At 43.8% G+C, this 23,015-nt stretch overlaps 1 protein-coding gene across 2 annotated transcripts in view; it reads left to right on the top strand.

The window, feature by feature from the left end:
* ADCY6 (adenylate cyclase 6) overlaps nt 1-22,653 on the top strand; it is a 151,449-nt gene extending 128,796 nt beyond the window's left edge. For both annotated transcript variants that reach the window (XM_029594627.1, XM_029594626.1), the window contains exons 16-23: nt 449-607; nt 764-939; nt 1,561-1,596; nt 1,713-1,842; nt 14,663-14,926; nt 15,425-15,629; nt 16,115-16,239; nt 17,319-22,653. In XM_029594627.1, coding sequence (XP_029450487.1) covers nt 449-607; nt 764-939; nt 1,561-1,596; nt 1,713-1,842; nt 14,663-14,926; nt 15,425-15,629; nt 16,115-16,239; nt 17,319-17,447 — 1,224 coding nt within the window. In that variant the 3' untranslated portion in view covers nt 17,448-22,653. The remainder of the gene's footprint in view (nt 1-448; nt 608-763; nt 940-1,560; nt 1,597-1,712; nt 1,843-14,662; nt 14,927-15,424; nt 15,630-16,114; nt 16,240-17,318) is intronic.
* Nucleotides 22,654-23,015: the final 362 nt, after the last annotated feature.

The following is a 23,015-nucleotide window of genomic DNA, read 5'->3' as shown; positions in this document are numbered from 1 at the left end:
ACCGATGCCGATAAACTCGGCATCGGTTTTCCTAACCGGCAGACCGCCGACACCAATCAGGTTCTCGTTGGCAAGGAGGCGCTAGGGGTGTGCGCAAGCAACCCTAGCTCTTCCTTACTAACGCGACCTCCTAATTTAAATATTGCATGGCGCCTGTTAAGAAAGCGGGCTCTTGACTGTTCAGCGCCCGCTTTCTGCACATATTTATTGCATCGGCCCCTCTGTGTCTCTGCTTGTGCCTCTCCACCCTGCTTTCTCCTAAGTGTAATCTGTACCCTGCCCTATCCTCTCCTTTGGTGGGTGTCGTTGGTTTGCTGCCCCGCCTAGTTCTCTTGTGTGTGCTGGTGTTACCCAACCTGCTGCTGCTCCTCTCAGGAGTGTCATACTCCTTGGTGACACTGGTTTTTTGTTTCTTTTCCTCTTTCCTACCCCCCCCCCCCCCCGGTAGTTTGCTTGTAACCATGTAGCACTGCAGGACTGTGCAGCCTGGAATCTGAATATCAGCCGAGGGGATGTGGTGGTGTGTGACATCAAGAACCTCAACTACTCTCTAGACATGGACGTGGCCCCCTGTGACGAGAGCAAGCCACCATGCAACTTCCCTGAGGTATGAGGCGCAGCATCTGTGCGCGAGGGTCACAATGTGCATTCTGTCCGAACGAAAGGGGAGCAAAGCGCAGGAGAGAGAGACGGCAGGGGAGTAGGATCCTGCAGGTGTGGGCAGTTCCTCCCTCATGGACTCTCCTCCCCCTTTCCTTCGCAGTACTTTAACTACAGTATCCTGCTGAGTCTCCTCGCCTGCTCCGTCTTCCTGCAGATCAGCAGCATTGGAAAGCTGCTCCTCATGCTTTCTATTGAGGTCCTGTACATCATTATCGTGGAGGGGCCTGAGGTTGTTCTCTTTGACAACTACGACCTGCTGGTCACTGCCAACGCCCTGTGAGTTAACAAGTGCATGTGCAGTAGAGCAGAGGGGGTGGGCTGGCTTGGTGGCAGGGGCCGCGTGCTGTCATGTGCAGGACAGATTTGATTCCCAGGCAGAGCTTCTGCTAGGGAAGCTTTGGAGGGAGCGCTCAGTGCCTGGTGGGGGAGGGAGACTTGGCTGTTGCACCACAATGACACCTAGTGGCCAAATTTAGGATCCACATTAGCCAGACTCCGGAGGGAGCCAAGGGCTGTTAAGGTGATGGTTGAGCTGGGTTGGGCGAGGATATAAAAACAGCGGTAAAAACCCAGTTAATTGCAAATGAAAGGTCAGGATGCCGTAGCCCAGCAGAGGCTGGTTTGGATTGAGCAGGAAGCCCTAAAGAGTAGGAGGAAGCTGCCAGGCCAAAGAAGAAAAAAAAAAAAGTAGAGTAAACGTATCTTCTCTTCTATACCTTTTCTCTTTCTTTTCTTTTCCTGTTTCCCTGCGTCTTCTTTCTTTTTTTTTTTTTAATATTCCTTTCTAACTTGCCACCTGTCGCAAGCAGTGTGGCGATGGCACGAGCGCAGTGTGCGTCCCGAGGCACGGGAAGGTTTCTCCATGTAATCTGATGCAGGTTTTTTTCCTCTTTGCAGGTCGTCGTTGAACCAGACTGAGAGCCGTGAGGAATGGTAGGAAGCTGATCCTTTTCGGGGGTGCCTGGCTCTGTTCTTAGGGAGGGAGGGGGCAGGGGGGGCTCCTGTTTTCCAGAGATACACTGGCACTAAAGCTTGCCTTCTCTCCCCAGCCTGGCAGACGGGAAGGTCGCTCTGAAGTACATGACGCCCGTGATCTTAATGGTTTTCGTGCTTGCGCTGTACCTTCACGCTCAGCAGGTGGAGTCCACAGCACGGCTGGACTTTCTGTGGAAGCTGCAGGTGTGTAAGCGAGCGCACCCAGACTTACTCGCCGACCACGCCCTGACTGGTAGAGCCAGTGACGTGTCTCTTCCTGTCGGACCGCAAGGCTGGAGACTGGAGGTAGCAGGACGGGGCTGACACAGTCTTGGGGAGGGGGTAACTTGCCTCTGTCGGTGAACTGTTCTCTCGTTTCCTGGAATCCGGCCCCCCCCCCCCCCATCCCCGTACATTGCCAGCACCTTTCCCTCCTTTATGAAGCTCCCTGTCTCCTGCCCTCCCCGCCTTCCAGCTTCTCACTTTTTTTTTTTTGCTCCCCCCCCCCCCTCTCTGTTCAGTGGGATCCTTTTAAAAGAAGAGCTGCGTAAAAATGTTAGATTATATGTGGGCTGTGAATGCTTTTATCGGTGCAGTGCAAGAATTATTCCGAGGTAATGAGCTTTTGAGAGGAAGCAGGTCCCCTTGTCATGCGCTTTTTTTTTTTTTTCTTCTTGCACGTTGTAATCTCTTCCATTGCGTATCTGAGGAAAGTTACTGTGTTCTGTAGAAAGCTCATTATCTCTGACATACCAGTGAACGATAGTGGTACGACACAGGGTAATGTAGGACAAGCCAGGCAAGAGAGAGACCGGAAGATGGAGGAACTGGTGATTAAGTTCCTGGCCTATATGGAGATGGATAGGTGTCCTGGGGTCCATGAGAGAGAGAGAGAGGCTACCTTGGTTAAACCTGACACCCAGAGTAAAAAAGCATGATAAATATAAGATTAACAGGGCCATAAACTGCATAAAGGGACCATCTATTGCTATCACAAGAATAAATCAGATACAGTATGGTATAGTGAAAATCATTACTGAAAGAGTCATACCAACAAGGATTAAAGGACAGAAGAAAAGGAGAAAGATAGCTTCTCCGCTCGTATTTTGTCTGCTACTGAATCCACAGAGTACACTTATTAATTCCTTGGGCTATGGATTTAACCTCAATCCTAGAAATGCTAATGATCAACACATCATTCCACTCTTTGTGGAAGACAAAGCTCTACAGTGCCTGTGATCTTCATGTAGCAGAACAACTCTGTGTAGCGAAGAGCTGCTCAGATGACATTTGGCATGGACAAATGTGCTTAGGTAACCTTTTCCTTGAAGGAAAAGTCAGTAAAACAGCTTACATCTCTTTGATTGAAGTCTGTAACATAAAATAACTTTAGTAAGAAGGTGTGTGTAAATATCTAGGAGTAGAGGAAGGTGCAACAATCCAGCACAAATTACTGAGAGAGAAGATCAGCAAAGATTATTACAGGAGACTGAAACTGATATTGCAAATTTCCTAGCGTCCAGACAGATGAATCCAGAACCAGTGGGTTATGCATCTCTACCAGCAGATGGAGACTGAACAAACTGACGACATTTGTATATTTACTCCTGCAGTGACCTCAGCCTACCAGTATAGAAATACAAACAGTCTAACTTCTGTTTATTTGCTGCCTTACTGACTATTAAAAGCACAAACACACTAAATAATATTCCCAAATAGTTAACTTTGCCCCAATACTTTTAAAAAAGAAAATTTCCCAAGCAAAAACTTACTGATTCCTTTCAGCCACCAGCAAGGTGATCCTCTCCTCTGTGCTCCCACTGCTGGTAATCATTTTGCCTTCCTTCCACCTTTCTTAATGCGTGGAATACATCTGGACTGCGCCTCTAGGATTGTATTTTTAAACAATGTCCATGCCTGTTGAATACTTTTAACCTTTGCAGCTGCACCTTTCAGATTTTTTCTATTTTCCTCATTTTATCAAAGTTTCCCTTTTTAAAATTTAGTGTTAGAGCTGCAGATTTACTTATTGTCCCCCTTCCTGTTATTAGTTTAAATTTGATCATGTTATGATCACTGTTGCCAAGTGGCCCCACCACTGTTACCTCTCTCACCAAATCCTGCGTTCCACTAAGAATTAAATCTAAAATAGCTCCCTCTCTTGTGGGTTCCTGATCCAATTGCTCCATGAAGCAGCCATTTATTACATCCAGGAACTTTGTTTCTTTTTTTTTATAGTAACAGCTTTTATTCATGTATTGCACAAGTAACATAATATACAACATGGTAAATGAGGTAGTAATGGCTAGTAGACCATGAATATAGGTTATAGAGCCCATGTTAACACAAAACCACATGAAAAAGAAGAGTTTGTGGTTTCTCCTGCACCCCACCCTAGCCCCCCCTTCCCACCCCCCCAACCCCGCAGGGAATTCACAGGAATCCAGCTTTATCAACCATAATTGAAAAATTTAGAGTCCAGCTTGAAATATAGAAACAGTCATTAACGCCAACCATAGGCAGTCCGTAATTCCTATGAAGATTCAGAGTTATGCAGGGTGTGCCAATGCCAATAATTACGCCAAGTATCTTCAAAGCGGCCCAGGGTGTCCTTTTTAACAGCAGTCAGTCTTTCCATATAGTATATCCGGTGAAGGCGCCTTAGGACGCTGTCAAAGGAGGGAGGCGCAGCAGATCTCCATTCCTGTGCAATAGTTACCCTAACAGCTTGCAATGCAGCTTTCAAAAATAAATTCTGGGTGCTGGAGATCTCAGCCACAGGAAAGGTTAGAAGCGCAGATTTGGGCGTCAAAGTAATGGTCGTATCTAATACAAGTCGGAGCCAGTCTTCAACCGTACGCCATAATGGGTGAAGTACAGGGCAGGACCACCACATATGCATATAATCCCCCCTCAGACCACAGTTACGCCAACAGAAATCACTAACGTTAGGGAACATTTTATGCAACTTTACAGGTGTGAAATACCACCGAAATAGTACCTTGTAATTGTGTTCCTCTACCAGGGCTGAAATAGAACTACGGCCTATAGCATGAAAACAAGTATCCCACTCTGCAGGGGTGAACTGCAAAAATAGATCATTTTCCCAGGCTTTCATAAACTTAGTCTCCGGGTCTCTATCCTCCGCTAGAATAGTATACAGTTTAGAGACAACCTTTTTAACCATATGGGCGGAGTCACAAAACCCCTCAAACAAGGATTTCCCTTTATCAAGATCAGCCTTTACCTTACCATTAGACAAAAAATGGTGAAGTTGAAGGTAAGGGAAGTAATCTTTTGTGGTCAAGGAGTAGGCTTATTGAAGCTCCGCAAAGGAGAACATAACATGCCCATTCCAAACCTGGCCCAAAGTAGTTAACACTCTTTTCGCCCATTCTACAAATATTTTGCCCCCCCCCCCCCAGCAGGGAAACCCCCCCCAGCGCCTAATAGCGGTAGAAAAGGTCGTTTCCCAAGCACCCTCGCTTTCCATTTCCATCACAGTGATTAAAGTGCACGCTGTACAGGGAGATATCACTGCAATCCAATTAGTAGATTTATCAGTATCCCAGAATCTCTCATACAAGTTCTTATCATCTACCATTCCCTCTTCAATAGACACCCATTGCTTATTCTTAAATTTGTCATGAAAGTCAACCACTGCCTTCAGTTGTGCAGCCACATAATAGTTAAGAAAATGTGGTACCCCTAGGCCACCATTAAGCTTAGCTTGATACAAAATAGATCTAGCTATGCGTAGCAGCCGCCGCTTCCATATAAAGGAAAACACTTTACGCTGCAATACTTTAAGAAAATGTAAAGGAACTTGACAGAGCAAAGATTGAAAAAGATACCCAATTTTTGGCAACAGAGACATTTTGATAGCCGCAATTCGTCCCAGCCATGAAATGGTGAGACGCTCCCATTTAGCAAGATCTTCTTCCAATTTTCTGATAAGAGAAGGGTAATTCAAGTGAAATAAATCACCGTACTCTGCACTAATCATTATTCCCAAATACTTAACCTCCTTTTTAGCCCAATGAAATGGAAATAAGCCTTTAAGTCTGTGCTGAAGATCACCTGGGAGAAAAATCAGTAATAATTCCGATTTTTCAATATTAATTTTAAAACCCGATACTGATCCATAGGCCGCAATGTTATCAATCACCGCCTTGAGAGAAAGCTCAGGTTTGGTGAGCATAAATAGTACATCATCAGCATATAGCGAGATTTTATGCTGCACTCCACCAACGTGGAATCCACGTATTGCCCTGTTCTGTCAAATCTGTTCTGCTAAGGGTTCCACCGAGATCGCAAATAAAAGTGGGGACAAGGGGCAGCCTTGTCGCATGCCCCTTTGTACCAAAGAATCTGGGGAGTAGCCACCATTTATTTTATACAGGCTAATGGGTCTGCATACAAAGCTTGTACCCAGTTGAGAAAACGGTTATCTATACCCATTTTAGACATTACTTTAAAAAGGAATGGCTACTGCATGCGATCAAACGCTTTTTCAGTGTCCACTCCAAACAGAACAGACAGGCGTTTCATCCTCTTAGTGATATGAATTAGACTAATAAGTTTCCTAACATTGTCTCCTGTCGTTCGTCCTAGTCGGCGTGAATAAGTAAATGAATAAATAAATTTAAATGTTTCACCAGGACTCTGGCCAACAATTTAAGGTCCACATTAATGAGAGAAATTGGCCTATATGAACCACATAAAGAAGCATCTTTCCCCGGCTTAGGAATGATAGTGATTCCCACTTTTAGAGAAAGGAAGCAGTTGACCCGCATTTCTGAGGTGATTAAAAAGTGCGGTCAACGGGGTTACCAATAGATCTTTAAACTTTTTATTAAAAAAAGAGGGGTAAACCCAGCTAAACCAGATGCTTTTCCAGGCTTTAATTCAGTAATAGCCTCAAGAACTTCAGCAGAGCTGATAGGATCCCCCAAACACATCGCTACATTATGATCAAGCTGGGGAAGATGCACAGTATCAAGGTAACGATCAATGTCCTGATCCGCAATAGAACCATCTTTAGAATATAAATCAGCATAAAATTGAATAAAGCGATCTCGAATAAGCTCTTCCTCCTGTAATAGGTGACCAGTAGTATCTTGAATCTGCACAATTTGAGATTGGAGAATTTGTCTTCAAGGCATGGGCCAGCAACTTGCTCACTTTATTACCAAATTCGTAATAAGTTTGTTTAGCAATATCTAATTGGGAAGCTAAATTTTCCAGTTCCAAGGATTGTATCATATAGCGGGTCTCTTTAAGCTGGCATAATAATTGGGAGGAGGGATTCCGTTTGTGTTCCCGTTCTAGATAGGCTAAATGGGAGTCCAGCTCATTTCACAATTGCAACTTTAGCTTTTTCTGATGAGTGGCAGTTGAAATAAATTTCCCCCTCAAGATTGCATTAAGACAATCCCAGACAACCACTGGGTTCATATCTGAGGAGTCGTTGAGTTGTAAATATTCTGTAATGGAGTCCTGTATACTTCCCATTATAGTAACGTCCTTAATTAGGGTATCATTTAGCCTCCAGAACCTCCGCCCACCAGTAATTTTAACCGATCTCATGGGCCACCAAATGGGAGCATGGTCCGACCAGGAGATATTTCCAATCTCAAGGAGGTAGTTTCCAGGAAGAGAGATCGGTCAATAAGAAAAAGATCAATTCTAGTGTAGGTGTCTGTGAGGTGCGGAGTAAAAGGTATAATCTCGATCTGCTATATGCTTTTTCCACCAAACATCAATTAAACTTCACCTAGCCATAAATTGGTGTAAAGCCTGCCGAGCCAGCAATGAATAATGTCCCTTACCTTTAGAGCAGTCTACCAAAGGAAGTCTCCCCCAAGGATAATCTGCCCACTATCAGAGGCAAGCAAAATTTTATCTATATCATTTAAGATCTCTCCTTGAAGGCCAGTTGGGCAGTAAACATTTATCAAAATCAAGAGTTACCCATGCAGGCGCACATGAACGATCAAAAAATGACCAAGTTCATCTCGAAATATGGAAAGGACGTGGATCCGTAGATCTTTGGAAATAAAAATCCCCACCCCATAATATTTATGCTGTGGTGTATTGGCAGCCAAAATTATAGGATCATATCGTTGGGACCTCAATAATCGTTCATCTCGCCTGCGCAAATAGGTCTCTTGGACAAAGACAATAGAGGCCTGCATATGAATGAGATCCTTAAACATCACCGATCTCTTGTATGGGGTATTCGAATCCTTAACATTTAAGGAGACAAATTTAATATCAGCCATATTCAAAAATTAGAAAATCCCTTATATGAAATGTGGCCCACCAGAATGACCACGGCAGACACAGATACATAGCCGAATAATGTTGAAAGGCTGGGCTCTGTTGTGAGTTCCTGGAATTCCCCACTCCCCTACCCCCCCCCCCCTTTGAAATACAAACGCCACTCTTAGGTGACGTATAGTAGAGGAAGCACGTCTCCCTCTCCCACTCCTAGCCAAACAACAATAAGCAGATGATACATTACCCAAATACGGACCCCAAAAAAAGAACATAGAAACAACAGTAACATAGAAGTCGCTGAAATCCATAAACAAAATCTAAATCGGTGAGGACTGAAAAAATAACAACTAGGCAAGAAATAATCTGTCCACCAAGCTCCATCTGAATACGCCAAAAAGAGAGCATGTATGATCCCAAGCAGCATTTTTATTAATAAAATAAAAACAACTGGCAATTGGTACTGTTAGCTTAGCAGTCTCCCAGAAATAAAACAAATAGGGAAATAGGCTGTCCGAAGTAGGGTCTCAATTCTGGCACATTATTAGAACATAAAATAAAATGTACTGGCCCGTCCGCTTATCAGCTATCAATAATTAAAACCTGTGCAGCAAACAATCCTGTCGAAATCAGATCCGGTCTTCATGGTGCCGGCGCTCCATCCTGACTGGACTCTTGAGAACGCCGCTGGAGTCTGGATCCATTTTTCCCGACCCTCTGTCTTTTTGGATTTCCACCAGGCACCTTAGATCGGGGTCCCTCAGCCTGCGCTGCTACCGTAAAGCCCAGAGGCGCAAATATCGGAACAGCATCTGCCTCTGAGGTAATCCGCGAGGTGACCCCACTGATGGTAAAAGATAAGCCACTTGGGAAGAGCCAGCGGTACCTCACATTTTCACGTCGAAGGAATGTTGTCACAGCACGCAGATCTCTGCGTTTTTTGAGGGTGATAGGTGATAGATCACTAAATAAAGCAATATCATGGCCCTCTCAAGAGATATTACCCATGAATCGTGCCTGTTGCATAATTTGGTTTTTCAAGCTAAAAGTATGGACACAGGCAATGATATCGCGTGGAACATGCTTCGATGGCCTGCTTAAAGATCGATGTGCCCTATCCAGAATTATGTCCACATCGCGTAGTGCGTCAGTCCCTCTAGTATTGAGAATGGCACGGCAGATTTTCCAGACAACCAAGCCTGCGTCCTTGAAATCCTCCATTTCTGGCACCTTGCGTATGTTAGATCTTTGTGACCGATTCCCTAGGTCTTCTAATTTCAAGGCCATCTCCGAATTCGCGTGTCGGAGGTTAGATATTTCCATACGAAGTGAGGAGAGTTCAGTGCCCTGATCATTCCAGTTTCTAATTCATCAGTTCTGCGACCGAAATCGGTCATTAAGAGCTCCATGAACATCTGCTTTCAGGGCTTTAATATTCCCTTGAATTTCATGAAACCAGTGTCGAAAGGCCTCTTTTGTCAGTTCACTATCCTGCATAGCAAAGTCACTACGCTCAGCACCCGTGCTCGAGGCGTCGGCCATTTTGTGGTCTCCTAAGTCGGGTGCTTTACCTAAGGCTGCAAACCTAGAGCCACCTGCTTCGTAAGAAAAGATCTTTAAATCCACTGATTTCTTCTTGCTTGTCATTCCACAATTGTTCTGCGTGCTGATACTGTTCAAAAACGGGGTCTCGGAGCAATTATATCGCTGTTGGCTGGGAGTCCAGGGAGAGAAGCAGAGTCAAGCGTCCTACTGCATCGGGTAATGTCGCTTCCTCCCCAGGAACTTTGTTTCTAGCATGTCCTGATGTTACAATTGCCCAGGCAATATTGGGGTAATTGAAATCTCCCAATATTACTGCACTGCCAAATTGGTTAGCTTCCCTGATTTCGCTTAGTATTTCATTCTAAAAACTAACTTTAAAGTATGCATGGTTCAAAGGCAAAGTATACTCATATGTCCAGTTATGTTTTCAGGATTGATATAATGGAAAAACCAGCCCTGCATGTCATAGCTAAGCAGCACTAACTCTCAGAACTCAAACAGCAGCGCCCCTATCTATGACAAGGCAGCAGTGCAAATATTCCACTGGAACAGTGGGCTGAGAACCAGGATTCAAATACCACTGACACTTCTTCTGACCTTGCCCAAGTGACTTTATTTCCCATTGTTTTGGGTAACCAAATAGATTGTAAGCTCTTTGGGAAAGGGACTTAAAATATCTGAATTATAAAAACATAAGCATTATTTGAAAAGGTGTTCTAAAAATCCCTTACCAAATACAGAATGAGTGATCACAAATTTATAATAGAAATATGTAGACAAAAAAAAAAAAAAACTGAACTCCAGGTTTACTTTTCCCCTCCTTTTTAGAACAAAAGTGCCATGCTGGTTCAGACCCAAGGTCCATCAAGCCCAGAATCCTGTGTTCCACAATGGCCAACAATCTCAAAAAGTAGAACTGATTTCTTGTTGCTTACTCCCAGGGTTAAGTGGAGAGTTCCCTGGAGTCATCTGGTTAATAGCTGTTTATGGCCTTTTTCCTCTAGGAGCCTGTCCAAACCCTTTTAAAATCTAGCTATGCTAAATGCTTTTCCCACATCCTCTGCCAATGAATTCCACAGCATGACTGTGCCTAGAGTGAAAAAGTACTTCCCAGTTTGTTTTAAATCTGCTGCCGGTTAGTCCCTAGTTCTAGCATTATTTGAATGGGTAAATAACTGTTCTCTATTTACCTGTTCCACCCCACTCATGATTTTATAAGCCTCTATCATATGGCCTCCAGGCTGAAGAGCCCTAACCTGCTTAGCCTCTCTTCATAAGGGGACCATTCCACTCCTGTTACCATGTTTGTTGCCTTTCCCAATACCTTTCCTAATTCTGCTATATCTTTTTTTTTTTTTTGAGATGGAGCGAGCAGAGCACGCACCCAGTACTCAAGGTGCAGTCGCACCGTACATCTGTATGGAGGCATTTTTATGCTCTCCTCCTCCTCCTCATTGTTCGTTCCTTTCTGAATAATTCCTGGCATTCTGTTTCCTTCTTTGGCCACTGCTGCACATTGAGCTGAGGATTTCAACGAACCGTGGAAGACTCCAGGATCCTTTTCCTGGGTGGTTACTAGCAATGCGGAACCCAGCATTTTCCCTCCAGAGTTAGGGGAAAAATAACCCCATGGGCATCCATTTGCACTTGTCCACTTTCAATTTCGTCAGCCATTTAGTTGTCCAGTTTTCCAGTCTCTCACAGTCCTCCTGCAGGGAGCAGAGTGGTGGCTCTTTGTTTTGCTTTGTTCTGCTCTGTCTCCTAGCCTCTCCCCACCCCCCCCCCCCTCCTGTTCCACGCCTGATTGGGGAGAGGTTGAAGCAGAAAGCAGCGAGATTCTTGGCACTGGCCAAAAAGAGCCATTAGGCAGAGCTCCGTGTGCTCAGGCACAGAAGCCTCTGGTTCTGCCCCCCCCAAAAACTGCCACGCTCTGGGCAATGGCTTGGACTGCTTGTTAGTAGAGAGCCAGTTCTGGAGAATCCTCTGATGTTGGCTAACACGCAGTTGGCTTATGCCCAGATAAGACTTGCAGTGTCAGTGGGCATGGTGGTGGTTTAGAATGACTGCATACAAAGGGAGTAGTTTGACTATATCCCATCGTGTTCAGATTCTTATGGATGCAGGACTTGGTCTCCTTAAGGGAGATGGTCCTCACAGGAGAAATCCTGCACATGATATAGCAGAATTAGAAAAGGTATCTGGAAAGGCACCTGAATGCCTTAGAAATGAGAGCTGTTTCTGAAGGTCTGGCAGCATTTTGCAGTCTGATTTGGAACAGGCGTGTATGAATCAGATTGAACAATGTTGTGACTGTTCTCTGAACAAGAAGGGAGGCACCCAATTCTGGAACAATACAGGCGATATATAAGGTGCTGAGGTGGACATAAGCCTACTTAGCCTGTCAGTGATTCATATTGCAGGACCACTAAAATGAATCACTAACAGGCTGTATATTTGTCCTCTGAGTGATGCTGGCATGGGTTCTAGCAAAGATAAGAGCAAATGAGCAGAGGTGACCCTAATAGCTCCTTACTGGCTCAGATGTTATAATTAGCTTTTGTTTTTACTTTTGCCTGTATTGCTTCTGTCTTTCCTTTTTTTTTTTTTTTAAGATACTCTGCCCGCCTTCCATTAAATACTTCTTTTTCCTGACCCTCCCCATAGCTTTTTCCCTTCATTTTGTTTTCCTCACATCTTTTCCTCCTTCAGACCCCTGCTTTCCTTTCCACCTAACCTGATGCTCCCCCAGCCCCAGCTGCTCCTCCAGCTCTCCGCATGGCCTGGGGGCGGCTGACTGTTCACCAGGACATAAGCTGAGCAACTGCCAGCAGGCACCAGGATTTAAAGTTTAGTCAGCTGGGCCACAAGGCTACCGGAGGTTTTCCACCCCTGGTAAGAGCGCACCTGAAGGGTGCACATGACCGCTATATTCAATAGCCAAGGGATTAATCATGACACACAATGGAAGCCCACTCGTCCTTCCCTTACACGGCTGGAACTTTTTTAAGACCGCAGAACTTCCAACAGCCTAAGATAAGAAAGCCATTACCTTTTTGGAGGCTTAATGTTGTGTCAAATATTCTCTTTTTTTTTTTTAATTCTCTTTTTTTTTTTTTTTTTTTTTTTCAAGGTTTTAACAATATAACAAGCATAAATCCTGCTATGGAAATACAGTACAATTCAAAATTAGTAATAAACTTATAGAAAAATTAAAGTTACATTTCACTCTTTGTACTTAAATAAAAGAAATTGTGGGAGGACAAGAAAATAGAAGCACTAAATTGAAAGCAATATACATATTAAACTTAGTTCAGGTCGCCAGGTATTAGACATAACCTACTCATTTAACGGATTCACTTGTGTGCTTTCCCAGGTATGAGCTTCCAAAAAGGCTCTTAACTGATCTATTTCAAAGAAGGAATAGTTAGCATTATTATAATGATTAGCACATTTGCATGGATAGCATAAAACAAATTTCACTCCAATTTTCAATACTTCGGTTCTCAACTCAAGAAAGTTTTTTCGCTTGATCTGGGTAAACCCAGACCTTTTGACCGTAAAAAAAAAAAAAGCATTTGCCTATTATGGAGAAACATTTTCAGAATATTCTTGTGTTCCGAAATAAATGCAAATGTGACTAAAGCAGATCTTCTCTGTACTATTTCCATCTCATTAGAAAGTTCCAAAATTTCAGAAATGTCCAAATGAACAGGTTGTTCTCTCTCTTCATGTTCCCTAGAAGCATTTTGAGGAAGGTAATGGAAATTATTATATCTTTTAGTAGTTACACAAAACAGGCAGCATTGCACATACAGATTTCATTATGGCAAGTGTCATAACTGCGCACTCCCATTGCCAGCTAACCAACATCTTGTCAGGAGTACAGCCCATCAAGTATAGTGCAGTCTAAAGTGTGTCCAGTTCTTGCCCCATATCTTTTCATTGGAGACATTTTTTTTTTAACATGTCAGCTCTTTGATCAGTGTGATCTTATGAAGCTGCTTATTCCAATGTTTTATCAAAGGGGGAGACATCAGATGTTTTTTTTGAAGCCACCATTTGATCCACTGTTTGTTTTCTGACCATCAAGATAGCATTTTTGGTTGTAGTTCACTCAGCAAAAAATACGAGCAAACTGAATATCTTATTTTCAGTGACTCAGTTATTATTATTTTTTTTTTTTTTTTGCAGGATTTTTTTTTCCCCAGATGTGGTTGTTTTGGGAACCATTCCAAATCTGGTTTCTAAGGATAATTCTGTCTTTCACATTAATCAAAAGACTGTTTTGCCTACATTGTACCAAACTTGAATTCTGAAGAAGCAAGATTACCTTTTTGTCTTTTTTTTTTTTTTTTTTTTTTTTTACGACCTGCAAGACTCTGAAGTTTTATGTAGAGTGATTTTTAGAAAATTGTAGCAACTGTAGTGTTTTGAGGCTCGTAAGAAGGCATTACCAACTTCTACCATGTCCAACTCTGGATGGAGTTCAAGAGAGCACGTAGGACTCCTCTGAGTTTCCTCGGAGCACACACCATCAGAATGGTGCCTACTTTTTACGGAGAGAAGGCATTTGCCTCTGTAGAGGAAATCTGTAAAGCACATAAAGTTTTATAGGTGAACAATTAGGCATCCGCAGATAAATCTTTTGAGAGATCGGCTCTCTCTGCTTTGTTTTCCCCGTCCTATGCGATGCTGCTGCAGTAAGTTCTGTTGGTTATGACTGTTTGGATGCTGATAGTGTTTTCAGCAATGGAATTCTGGGGAAAAAAATTTAGGTTTCTAATCTTGGAATTGCTGGAGAAGTGTTGCAAACTGGAAAGACTGCAGGATGCAAGGGGAGGAGCCCTAGAAATAGGAAGTGATGTAAAACTACTTCCTTTTGGCTGCTGGTCCTGTCTGTCATAGGCAAGCTTGCCACCTCATGCAGGTCAATCTGGAGAGAGAGCCTGATCCAGATCAACTTTTGCTTCAGTGCACACATAGAATTGTAGTCCTGAACATCAGAACTATAATCTCCCATGCATGAAATGAGGCAAAAACAAGACTGGATCAGGCTGTCCATGTTGACCTCTATGAGGTGACAACTTTAGTTGAAAGGATTAGTAGAAAGACAGTTTGATAGTAAAAAAAAAAAAAAAGCATCCTGATGATGTGGAAAGGCCACCAGCTTCTAACTTTTTTTTTTTAATTTTGTCTTCAGGCTACTGGAGAGAAAGAGGACATGGAGGAACTTCAGGCTTATAATCGACGGCTCCTGCATAATATCCTCCCCAAGGATGTGGCAGCTCACTTTCTGGCACGGGAACGGCGCAATGATGAACTCTATTACCAGTCTTGCGAATGTGTGGCTGTCATGTTCGCCTCCATTAGTAACTTCTCGGAGTTCTATGTGGAGCTAGAGGCCAACAACGAGGGGGTGGAGTGCCTGCGGCTGCTCAATGAGATCATCGCTGACTTTGATGAGGTGAGTTTAAAGCCTTCTCAAGTGCTTGCAGCACAGTCCCTCATCTCTTGTCCTGGGGGGGGCAAATTCTCATTGGCTAAGAGAGGGGGCATTCGGCGGGTAGGGTAGGGTGCACTGTTCACTACCGTGCCTTACACCCTCCGATTCATCCTCTCGGACCAATTTCAAATCATTGATAGCGGGGGGATATTTGTCAGGTCCCGGAAAATGGTTTTGTTTTCTTCCCCACCCCCACTCCAAGCCCTTCACTGGTTGATGGTCCTGTGTAACTGTGACATCACAGCTGTAGTGATAGTAAAGCCAGTGGTTGGCCTGTAGGTCTGGGGGTTGGATGCCATGCTGCTCAAGCTATGGCTCTTGAGATTAATATTTCAGACCCCACATTAAGGGTGGGCCGCCGCCTCCTCCTCTTTTTGCCTTCTGAGGTCGGCTCCCTGTTGGATCACTTTCCAAAGCGAAGGCCTGTAATTGCCCCTCCCACCCTGTCTCCCCCTGCAGATTATCAGTGAGGAGAAGTACAGGCAGCTGGAGAAAATCAAAACCATTGGGAGCACTTACATGGCAGCATCTGGCCTGAATGACACCACGTACGACAAGGAGGGCAAGTCCCACATCACTGCGCTGGCCGACTATGCCATGAGGCTCATGGAACAGATGAAGTACATTAATGAGCATTCCTTCAACAATTTTCAGATGAAAATTGGTAAGAATTCCATTCTGGGGATTGGGGTAGAGGTGCCGGATGTGCTGGGAACTCTGACTTTGAGGTGGAGGTGCTCGGACTATGGAGTTTTGTGACAAGGGTTCTTGGATTTAGGGGAGTGGGTGATGGAGGTGCTGAGAGTCCTAGGTTTGGGGTGGGTGGTGCAGGGAGTGCTGGGAAGCTTGAGGTGGAATTTGGGAATATTGGAAATTCCGGGAGTGGAGTGAGGTGCCTGGGAGTGCTCGTAAGTCATGGGCCTTGAAGAGATGTGGATGCAGGGGGCCTGGGGTGCTGATACAATACTCTTATGCTCTGTGTCTACAGAGTGCCAAGTGCTGCTCTGTAGAGTGACATTTGGGCCCTGTCCGAAGAGCAGCACTGGAAGGTTTAACTGCTGAGGTTTAAGCAGTAAGGCCCTGCAGAGCATGAGCAGCACAAGAGAAATACAGGTTATGGTGTTGCATTGTGATTTTTATTTTCCCTAGGACTGAACATTGGCCCTGTAGTTGCAGGGGTCATTGGTGCACGAAAACCCCAGTACGATATTTGGGGTAACACTGTGAATGTGGCCAGTCGCATGGACAGTACAGGGGTCTCTGACCGCATACAGGTAACAGCCTTATCACAGTGGGGGGGGGGGGGGGCAGAGGTCTCCTCACTATGCATTTGGGATAAATGGGGTGTGGCTTTTTTTTTTTTTTTTTCTGTACACCTCAGTAGTTGAATACCTCAGAGAATTAATTGGTTGATTTGGACCCTGGATGCTTGGTTTAGGTTGCTGAGCTCTCTGCTAGTAGAAACCAAACAGCCACTGGGAAAATGGAAGTGCATTAGAGAGGTACGTATAGGGAGGAGTAAAGGGAAGCCATGGGAAACTCCCAGTTGTTTAGAAAGACTTCTCGCTAAGTATAGTGGGTCTGTGACACAGCCATTTATTTATTTATTTTATTTAAGTTTTTTATACCGACCTTCATAGTAAATAACCATATCGGATCGGTTTACATTTAACAAGGGTATAACTGAAGTAACAATTTAGGTAAACTATACATAACAAAAGATAAGAATAAGTCAAAGTTACAATCAACAAGGAATAGAGAACTTGGAAGCTTAAAACAAAAGCTGGAAAGAAGGTAAAGGCTGTAATAATTATAAAGTGATACAATAGTGAATGCTGGTTAAAAGCTTAAAGGTGCTTTAACCTGGAAGTGCCCGAGTCCATTTTTCGTGAAGCTAATAGCCAAAGTCCGGGTAAGAGTACAGGGCAACTAGTGATTGTCTGGTGTATCAGAAAAGGCTTGGTGAAAGAGCCACGTCTTGAGTTCATCTCCCGTTCTAGGGCATGCTTCCAAGTTCACTATCCCTGTTGAATGTAACTTTGATTCTTCTGTTTATATTTAAAAAAAATAGTTGTTTTCTGTTAGTTTCCCTGTTTCGATGTAAACCGATCTGATATGGTATCTAACCATGAAGGTCGGTATAGAAAAATGCTAAATAAATAAATAAAATAATAAATGTAGTAAATTCCATATGGCAGGCATAGAACAGAGGTTGTAGGTTAGAGCAGATGTGCCACTTCACAGGAGGGATGAGGGTTTAAGAAGAGAGAAGAAACTGATCAAACTGTACAGGAAAAACCTCAAGCTTTCTGGGCGCTTTTTTTTTTTTTTTTAATATTTGTTTTATTTTTAGGTAACTACAGACCTGTACCAGGTGTTGGCAGCCAAAGGTTACAAGCTGGAGTGCAGAGGGATGGTCAAGGTGAAAGGGAAAGGGGAAATGACCACGTACTTCCTGAACGATGGACCAATGAGCAGTTAGCAGAAGCTTCAGCCTCGAGGGGGCGAAGGAACCCCTATTGGAGGACCTGACCTTTCAAGGAGTTGACCGAGTGACTGGTGTCCCCGACATCTACACAGCTTGGTGAGAGAGAGAGAGTGAGTGGGACCAGCGGAGGCTGGCTGAGAGAGCAAGAGATCCCACGCACACATCTTGTCAACATTTTGGCATTTGCTTTTCACCGCCACCTCTGGTGTTTGCCTTTTTCCAGCAGACTGTCGTTTAGTGACTTGGCGTCACGTGTTCAGACCGCACGCTCTTCCTGAGGACTGCACAGATAGGAGAAGGAGCACTTGCTTACAAGAAGGTTTCCCAGAGACCCTCCCAGATGGTACTCGGCAGTTATTTATTACGGAAGAGTTCTTTTCAGTTTTGTTTTTTTTTCTAATTATTATTTCGGTGTTAAAGTAAACAAAAAAAATAAAGGAAAATCCTTCGTAAGAGTTGACCAAAGAACAAGCAGTAGGAAAGTGGCTTCTGGTGGCAATGTACTGGATTGGAGATTGCCATGAATCCTGTATTGCACTGTAGGAAAATGAGCGAGTCCTGGCTCTGGAACCAGACCCGACTTTTTTCTCTTCAGGAGCTCTCTCTGCAGTATCTTTTATCCGCAGCCATTTTTTTTTTTCCTTCTGCCTCCCCTTGCCCCCTCTGCTCCTCGGCAGCATCGCCTGTGATTCAGAACAGTGCTGTGGGACTGATGGGGGAGTACCGCTTCTCACCACTGCGCATCGCCCACCTCCGCTCCACCCTCGCTTCTTGCATTGGATCCTTCTCGCTTCCCTGTGCCTTCCCTGCCTTTTTCTGCAGTGGGAATGGGAGGGGACTTTTTTTTTTTTTTTTTTTTTTTGAAGAGATTTCTGTAGTGGTCTGGGGACGTGGATGAAATGAGCATCTTTGAGAAACCCTCCTTTCGCACCGCAGAGTTGAATGCAGAGACTTTTTTTTTAGAGCAGGTGGGGGGGTGCATATTTTCACATGAGCCATTGCATGGAAAACGGTACGGATTTGGACAAAGCCCCACCCGGAAGCTAAAGATTACCCATCCCTCATACCGCTTCGCCTTGGCCAGCAGAGTCCTTTGGTCCTGTGCTACTGGAGCCAGATAGTTCTGTTTTGATGAACGGGGAAGGTTTGGGCTTCTCTGGTACTTAAAATTCCAGTGGTGTGTTGGGGTATTTTTATTTACCAGCTCCTGGAAATCCTGTACTATGCCAACTTCACAATGCCTGTTTGCTTTCATTGTGAAACTCATCCTGTGTTTTATTTGCCAAAATTGCATCCAGGTTGGAGGTCACTGTGTTTAAAACCAACTTTTTGGAGGCAGATTGTTTTGGGTTTTTTTTTTTTTGGACTGAGGTTGTAGTCTGAGCTTTCCGCAGCACAGAGGGTGAGAGTTCGGCGAGGGGGGGGGGGGGGGTGTTCCCTTGATGTTGGAATGCCATTGCAGAGTTAGGGGGAGCATTTGCCTTTACCTCTTCATGCTCTTAATATTGTAACAGTGCTAAGGGGGATTTCTGGAGTTCTGTTTTACTGTAAAAATATCATCAACAGCCTCCAGAGAATTGAAGAAATATACAATTATCAAAAGGTGTGCAATTCCATTTGTGGTGCCAAAGACAAAAAAATGTGTTACAAAAAAGTAAAAAAAAAACAACAAAAAAACAGAAAACAAAAATTAAAATAAACAAAAAAATGTTTAGTATTTGAGGCTGCCTGCTGTGCTTGGCCGCCAGCTCGCTGCACATTTGCATTGTCTTTCTGTCACTTGCCGTTTTTTCTCAGATTTTTGCTGTGACGTTTTCTTGTGGCACATTCAGGCTTCTTCGTTGCCGAAACTGGTAGTGTGACTCTCAAGATAAGTACAGAAAGCTGCACAGAACTGAGCTGAGTTTTGCAAACTTTGCTAATGTTTTCTTATGAAGTGGCGGCTCTCATTTGTTTTTCCTATGATGGCTACACACTGCTCCAAACGGGCAGTAAGTGCTGGTCACGTGAGTGGGAGTGAATTCTGGCTTGGGTAAGACTCGGTGTAGCTGAGGAGCAAGGTGTGTGACCACTTAGAAAGCCACTGCTTGACTGTTCAGTGCAGTGTTTGTGAGCTTTGATCTGGAAATGAATGAATATATATATATAATACTTAAGGGCTTTTGTGGTTCCCGCCTCCCATTTTCATCTTCCAAGACAGTCTTTGAAGGTCCGTGCGTATAAGATGATGCTTTGCAGTGTGCCATGCATGTTCCAGGGTTGCTATTCCCAGCAGAGTAATGTAATATGTACAGTTGGTGCAATGTGTGTTTGTGTGCTGTGACTGAGGGAGGTTCCGTGTCTCGGCTTCCTTTCCTCGTTTTGGTGTCCCTTGCACATCGCCCTGTCCCACAGCTGTTCTTCGGTTTAGGCTACCGACCTGTGGAGAGTAGCTGCAATTCTCCAGGGTGCCCTGAACCAGTGTTTCTTATTCTGAGTCAGAAATTCCAGTTTTGTCTACTGTACACAAACATCTGTGACCCAACACAGATTGTACAGGTTTTACTCTCGCATGGATTTGGGAAGCAAATGTACCAAGCCCCTATTTCTACATCAGCAGTCGGGGCGGGGGAGGGGCCAAGTGTGTAAGGCCCAGTACAGGGCTTCAAATAGTTGTCTGGAGAAGCTGGGAGAGAAACTGCATTCCTGGGAAGAAGTAGGGAATGAAAAAGAAATATTGTTTCCAGGAGAAAAAGGGAAGGGTGAGACAGGAATTTGTTGTGATTTTTAATTCAACCCAGTACCTTTCTAAAAGGAAAGAATTCCAAAGTTTAAACAGGAGAGTCTATTTTGTAAATGTAAACTTTGTAATTTGATGTGTATTTGGAGCCATTGTCAGTATATTGCACTGGTTCAGTCTGTTTGCCAGGTTTGTGACTCGTTTCTAGTCGGGCTTTCCTTACTTTTGAGGGCAGTGGGTTGGACTGGCTTATGGTAAATGATGAGCCCAAGGGCTGTGTAGATATTTAATTACTGTTATTTGGTTTTTAGTAATGAAAGAGAAGATGCCTGTAATCACTTTGATTGATTGGTTTGTCATATGAGAGAGTGTGTGTGTGTGTGTGTGTGGCCTGTGCATTTTGGTACTGTGACACTTCACAGTGACAACCATAGAATAAGCTGCATGCTCCTGCTTCCTTAAATCTTCCCGCAAAATAGCGTTCCAGTGCGAGAACGCAGGCATTAATCTGTATTTTCTTACCTCCTTTTTACAGTGCATCACCAGGCAAGTCAAAGGTGCAGCTCCTTTCGGTGCAGGTGGTGGCCACACATGTGTGGGTTGCATTCTGAAAAGATGCATGCTCAGGTGTCACCACTTCACCGGGTACTCTTAAGATGGCAACAGCACTAAAATCTCCCGCCAGTTCCCTCCGTGTTCCCAGCCAGAGTAAAGTGGCAATGGGTATCTCGGCGCAGGGTGCGTGTTTCGGGGTTGGTGTTCCTAGCATTATATCCATGCCGCTAGCTGTGCAACCGGTGCAGTCACTGGGTGAGGTTCATGCTCCAGGTGGTGTGTTGGGGGGAGGGCTAGGAAAGACCACAGTGCTCAGATGGTACATCGCGAGAACAGAGAGGAATCCACATTTTTGTTTCCAAATCTGGGCAGCTGATGTAAAATTGTGACTGGGAACATTTTTCTCCAACATTAAATAATGAAGCTTGATTTATATGCAGGAAAGGACACAACTCCCTCCTTAATCAAGCTGGACTGCACAAGGGGGGAGCAAGGTTGGAGTAGGTACCAGTGTGTGCTTTAGCAGACTGTTCTTACCTTCTGAGCCGTCCAGTGATGGGGGAGTGTCTGTGTGTAACCAAATTATGCAGATATAATTTCCTTTCTCCTTGTTTGGATTCTAAACTGGGACATCCGTTGTGTTTTAATAAGCTGTAACTCACGAAAGAGAAGTTTTACGTGAGAAGGAATCTGTTTGATTCCTCGTCACTTGGCTGGGAATGAAATTGCACTATTCAAGTGGACGGTCAGGATGGTCTGCCTCTCGCAGTAGGTGTTACTTGGGTTGGTGATAATTACAAAATATCCTTTCTCTGAAGAAAAGTAGTTCAGAGTCACACACATGGATCATGTTACCATGTACCAGTACCAGACAGATTCTTACAGAGCTTTCTGGAAAAGGCCCGAAGGCCTTTCACTTCCCATCCACAATAGTTCCATGCTGTTATGGCCCCATGGCTCCCCCTCAGATCAATTTTTGTTTGCCGAGACTGGATGGATTCTTTCTTCTGTGGCCTGTAGAATTTCAGAAGCTGAGCTTTTGGTATTTCTTTCCTTCGGGCTCTTTTATCTAAAACCTATATTTTCATCTAAGACTGTTTTCAAAATTCCATTGTCTTGCTGGCATTTTCAAAAGAGTTTTAAGTCAAAGGAGAGTGATAATCATTAATATTAATATTCTTAGAAGTTCAGCTAATTCTAATACTTGGAGGTTACAAATAACCTTTCAAAGTACAGACAAATGAATCGAGTTGTTGGGTGTGAACACAAAGGAGAAACAGCATCTAAGGTGACAATTGCAAGATGCTTTAAAGAGACTGTTTCAGATATAATCTTGAAAAGAAAGTGGATTCGGTCGTGCTCCATAAGAGCACAACTGACCTCATGGGTGGAATTGAGTGCTGCAGAAAATTCAACAGGTTCTTGATCTTCATTATGCATGTTCATTAAATACTATAAAGTTGAATGTATCCATCAGAGAAACATGTGGACTATGGAGCAAATGCCTTAAGGCAGGTCTGTCAACCTCCCACCCAGGATAGTTGGGCTTTGGTACATCCCAGTTGTTCTGGACTGGTGTAGCAGAAAGTCAAGGAAATAAAAAACACTTACCTGATAATTTTCTTTCCTTTGTTTCTGCTACACCAGTCCAGAAACCCATCTGAATAAAAAAAAAATAATAATAAAAAAAAAAAAAAGAGGAATTCAAGAGAGGGCTTCTTCTTAATCTATTAAAATTATCACATTTATTAGTTTTTAAATAGACTGCACGAAAGGCTTTTATTAACTTTGGCAGAAGAATACTGACTTTTCAGGTTCTGTTCATAGAATAAATAGTAGAGGTGATGTCATATTAAAAAAAAAAAAAAATAAAAGCAAACCTCTGCCTCCATGAGTTGGAAATGGGGATAAATCCCAGAAGTTCTGGACTGGTGTAGCAGAAATAAGAGAGAAAATTATCAGGTTAAAGGAGACAATATCTTCTGTGTACTTGTCAAGAGGTAAACATGTTCCAGAAGTAATAAAGGCCCATTCAGTAAGAGCACAAATCTTCCTCTTGGGCAGAATTAGGGGCCGTGAGCCCTGAAGAAATCTGCAAAGCGGCAACATGCTCGTCTAACATCCACTCTATAATGTATGGTAAAGATGTGTATAGACGAGCATGTTGCCGCTCTGCAGATTTCTTCAGGGCTCACGGACCTAATTCTGCCCATGAGGAAGATTTGTGCTTTTACTGAATGGGCCTTGACTACTTCTGGGATTTTGTTTACCTCTTGACAGGTACGCAG

This window comes from Rhinatrema bivittatum, chromosome 3 (assembly GCF_901001135.1).
Source record: "Rhinatrema bivittatum chromosome 3, aRhiBiv1.1, whole genome shotgun sequence".
Taxonomy (NCBI): domain Eukaryota; kingdom Metazoa; phylum Chordata; class Amphibia; order Gymnophiona; family Rhinatrematidae; genus Rhinatrema; species Rhinatrema bivittatum.
Note: the sequence above shows the minus strand (reverse complement) of the source record. Positions and strands in the feature narration are given on the sequence as shown.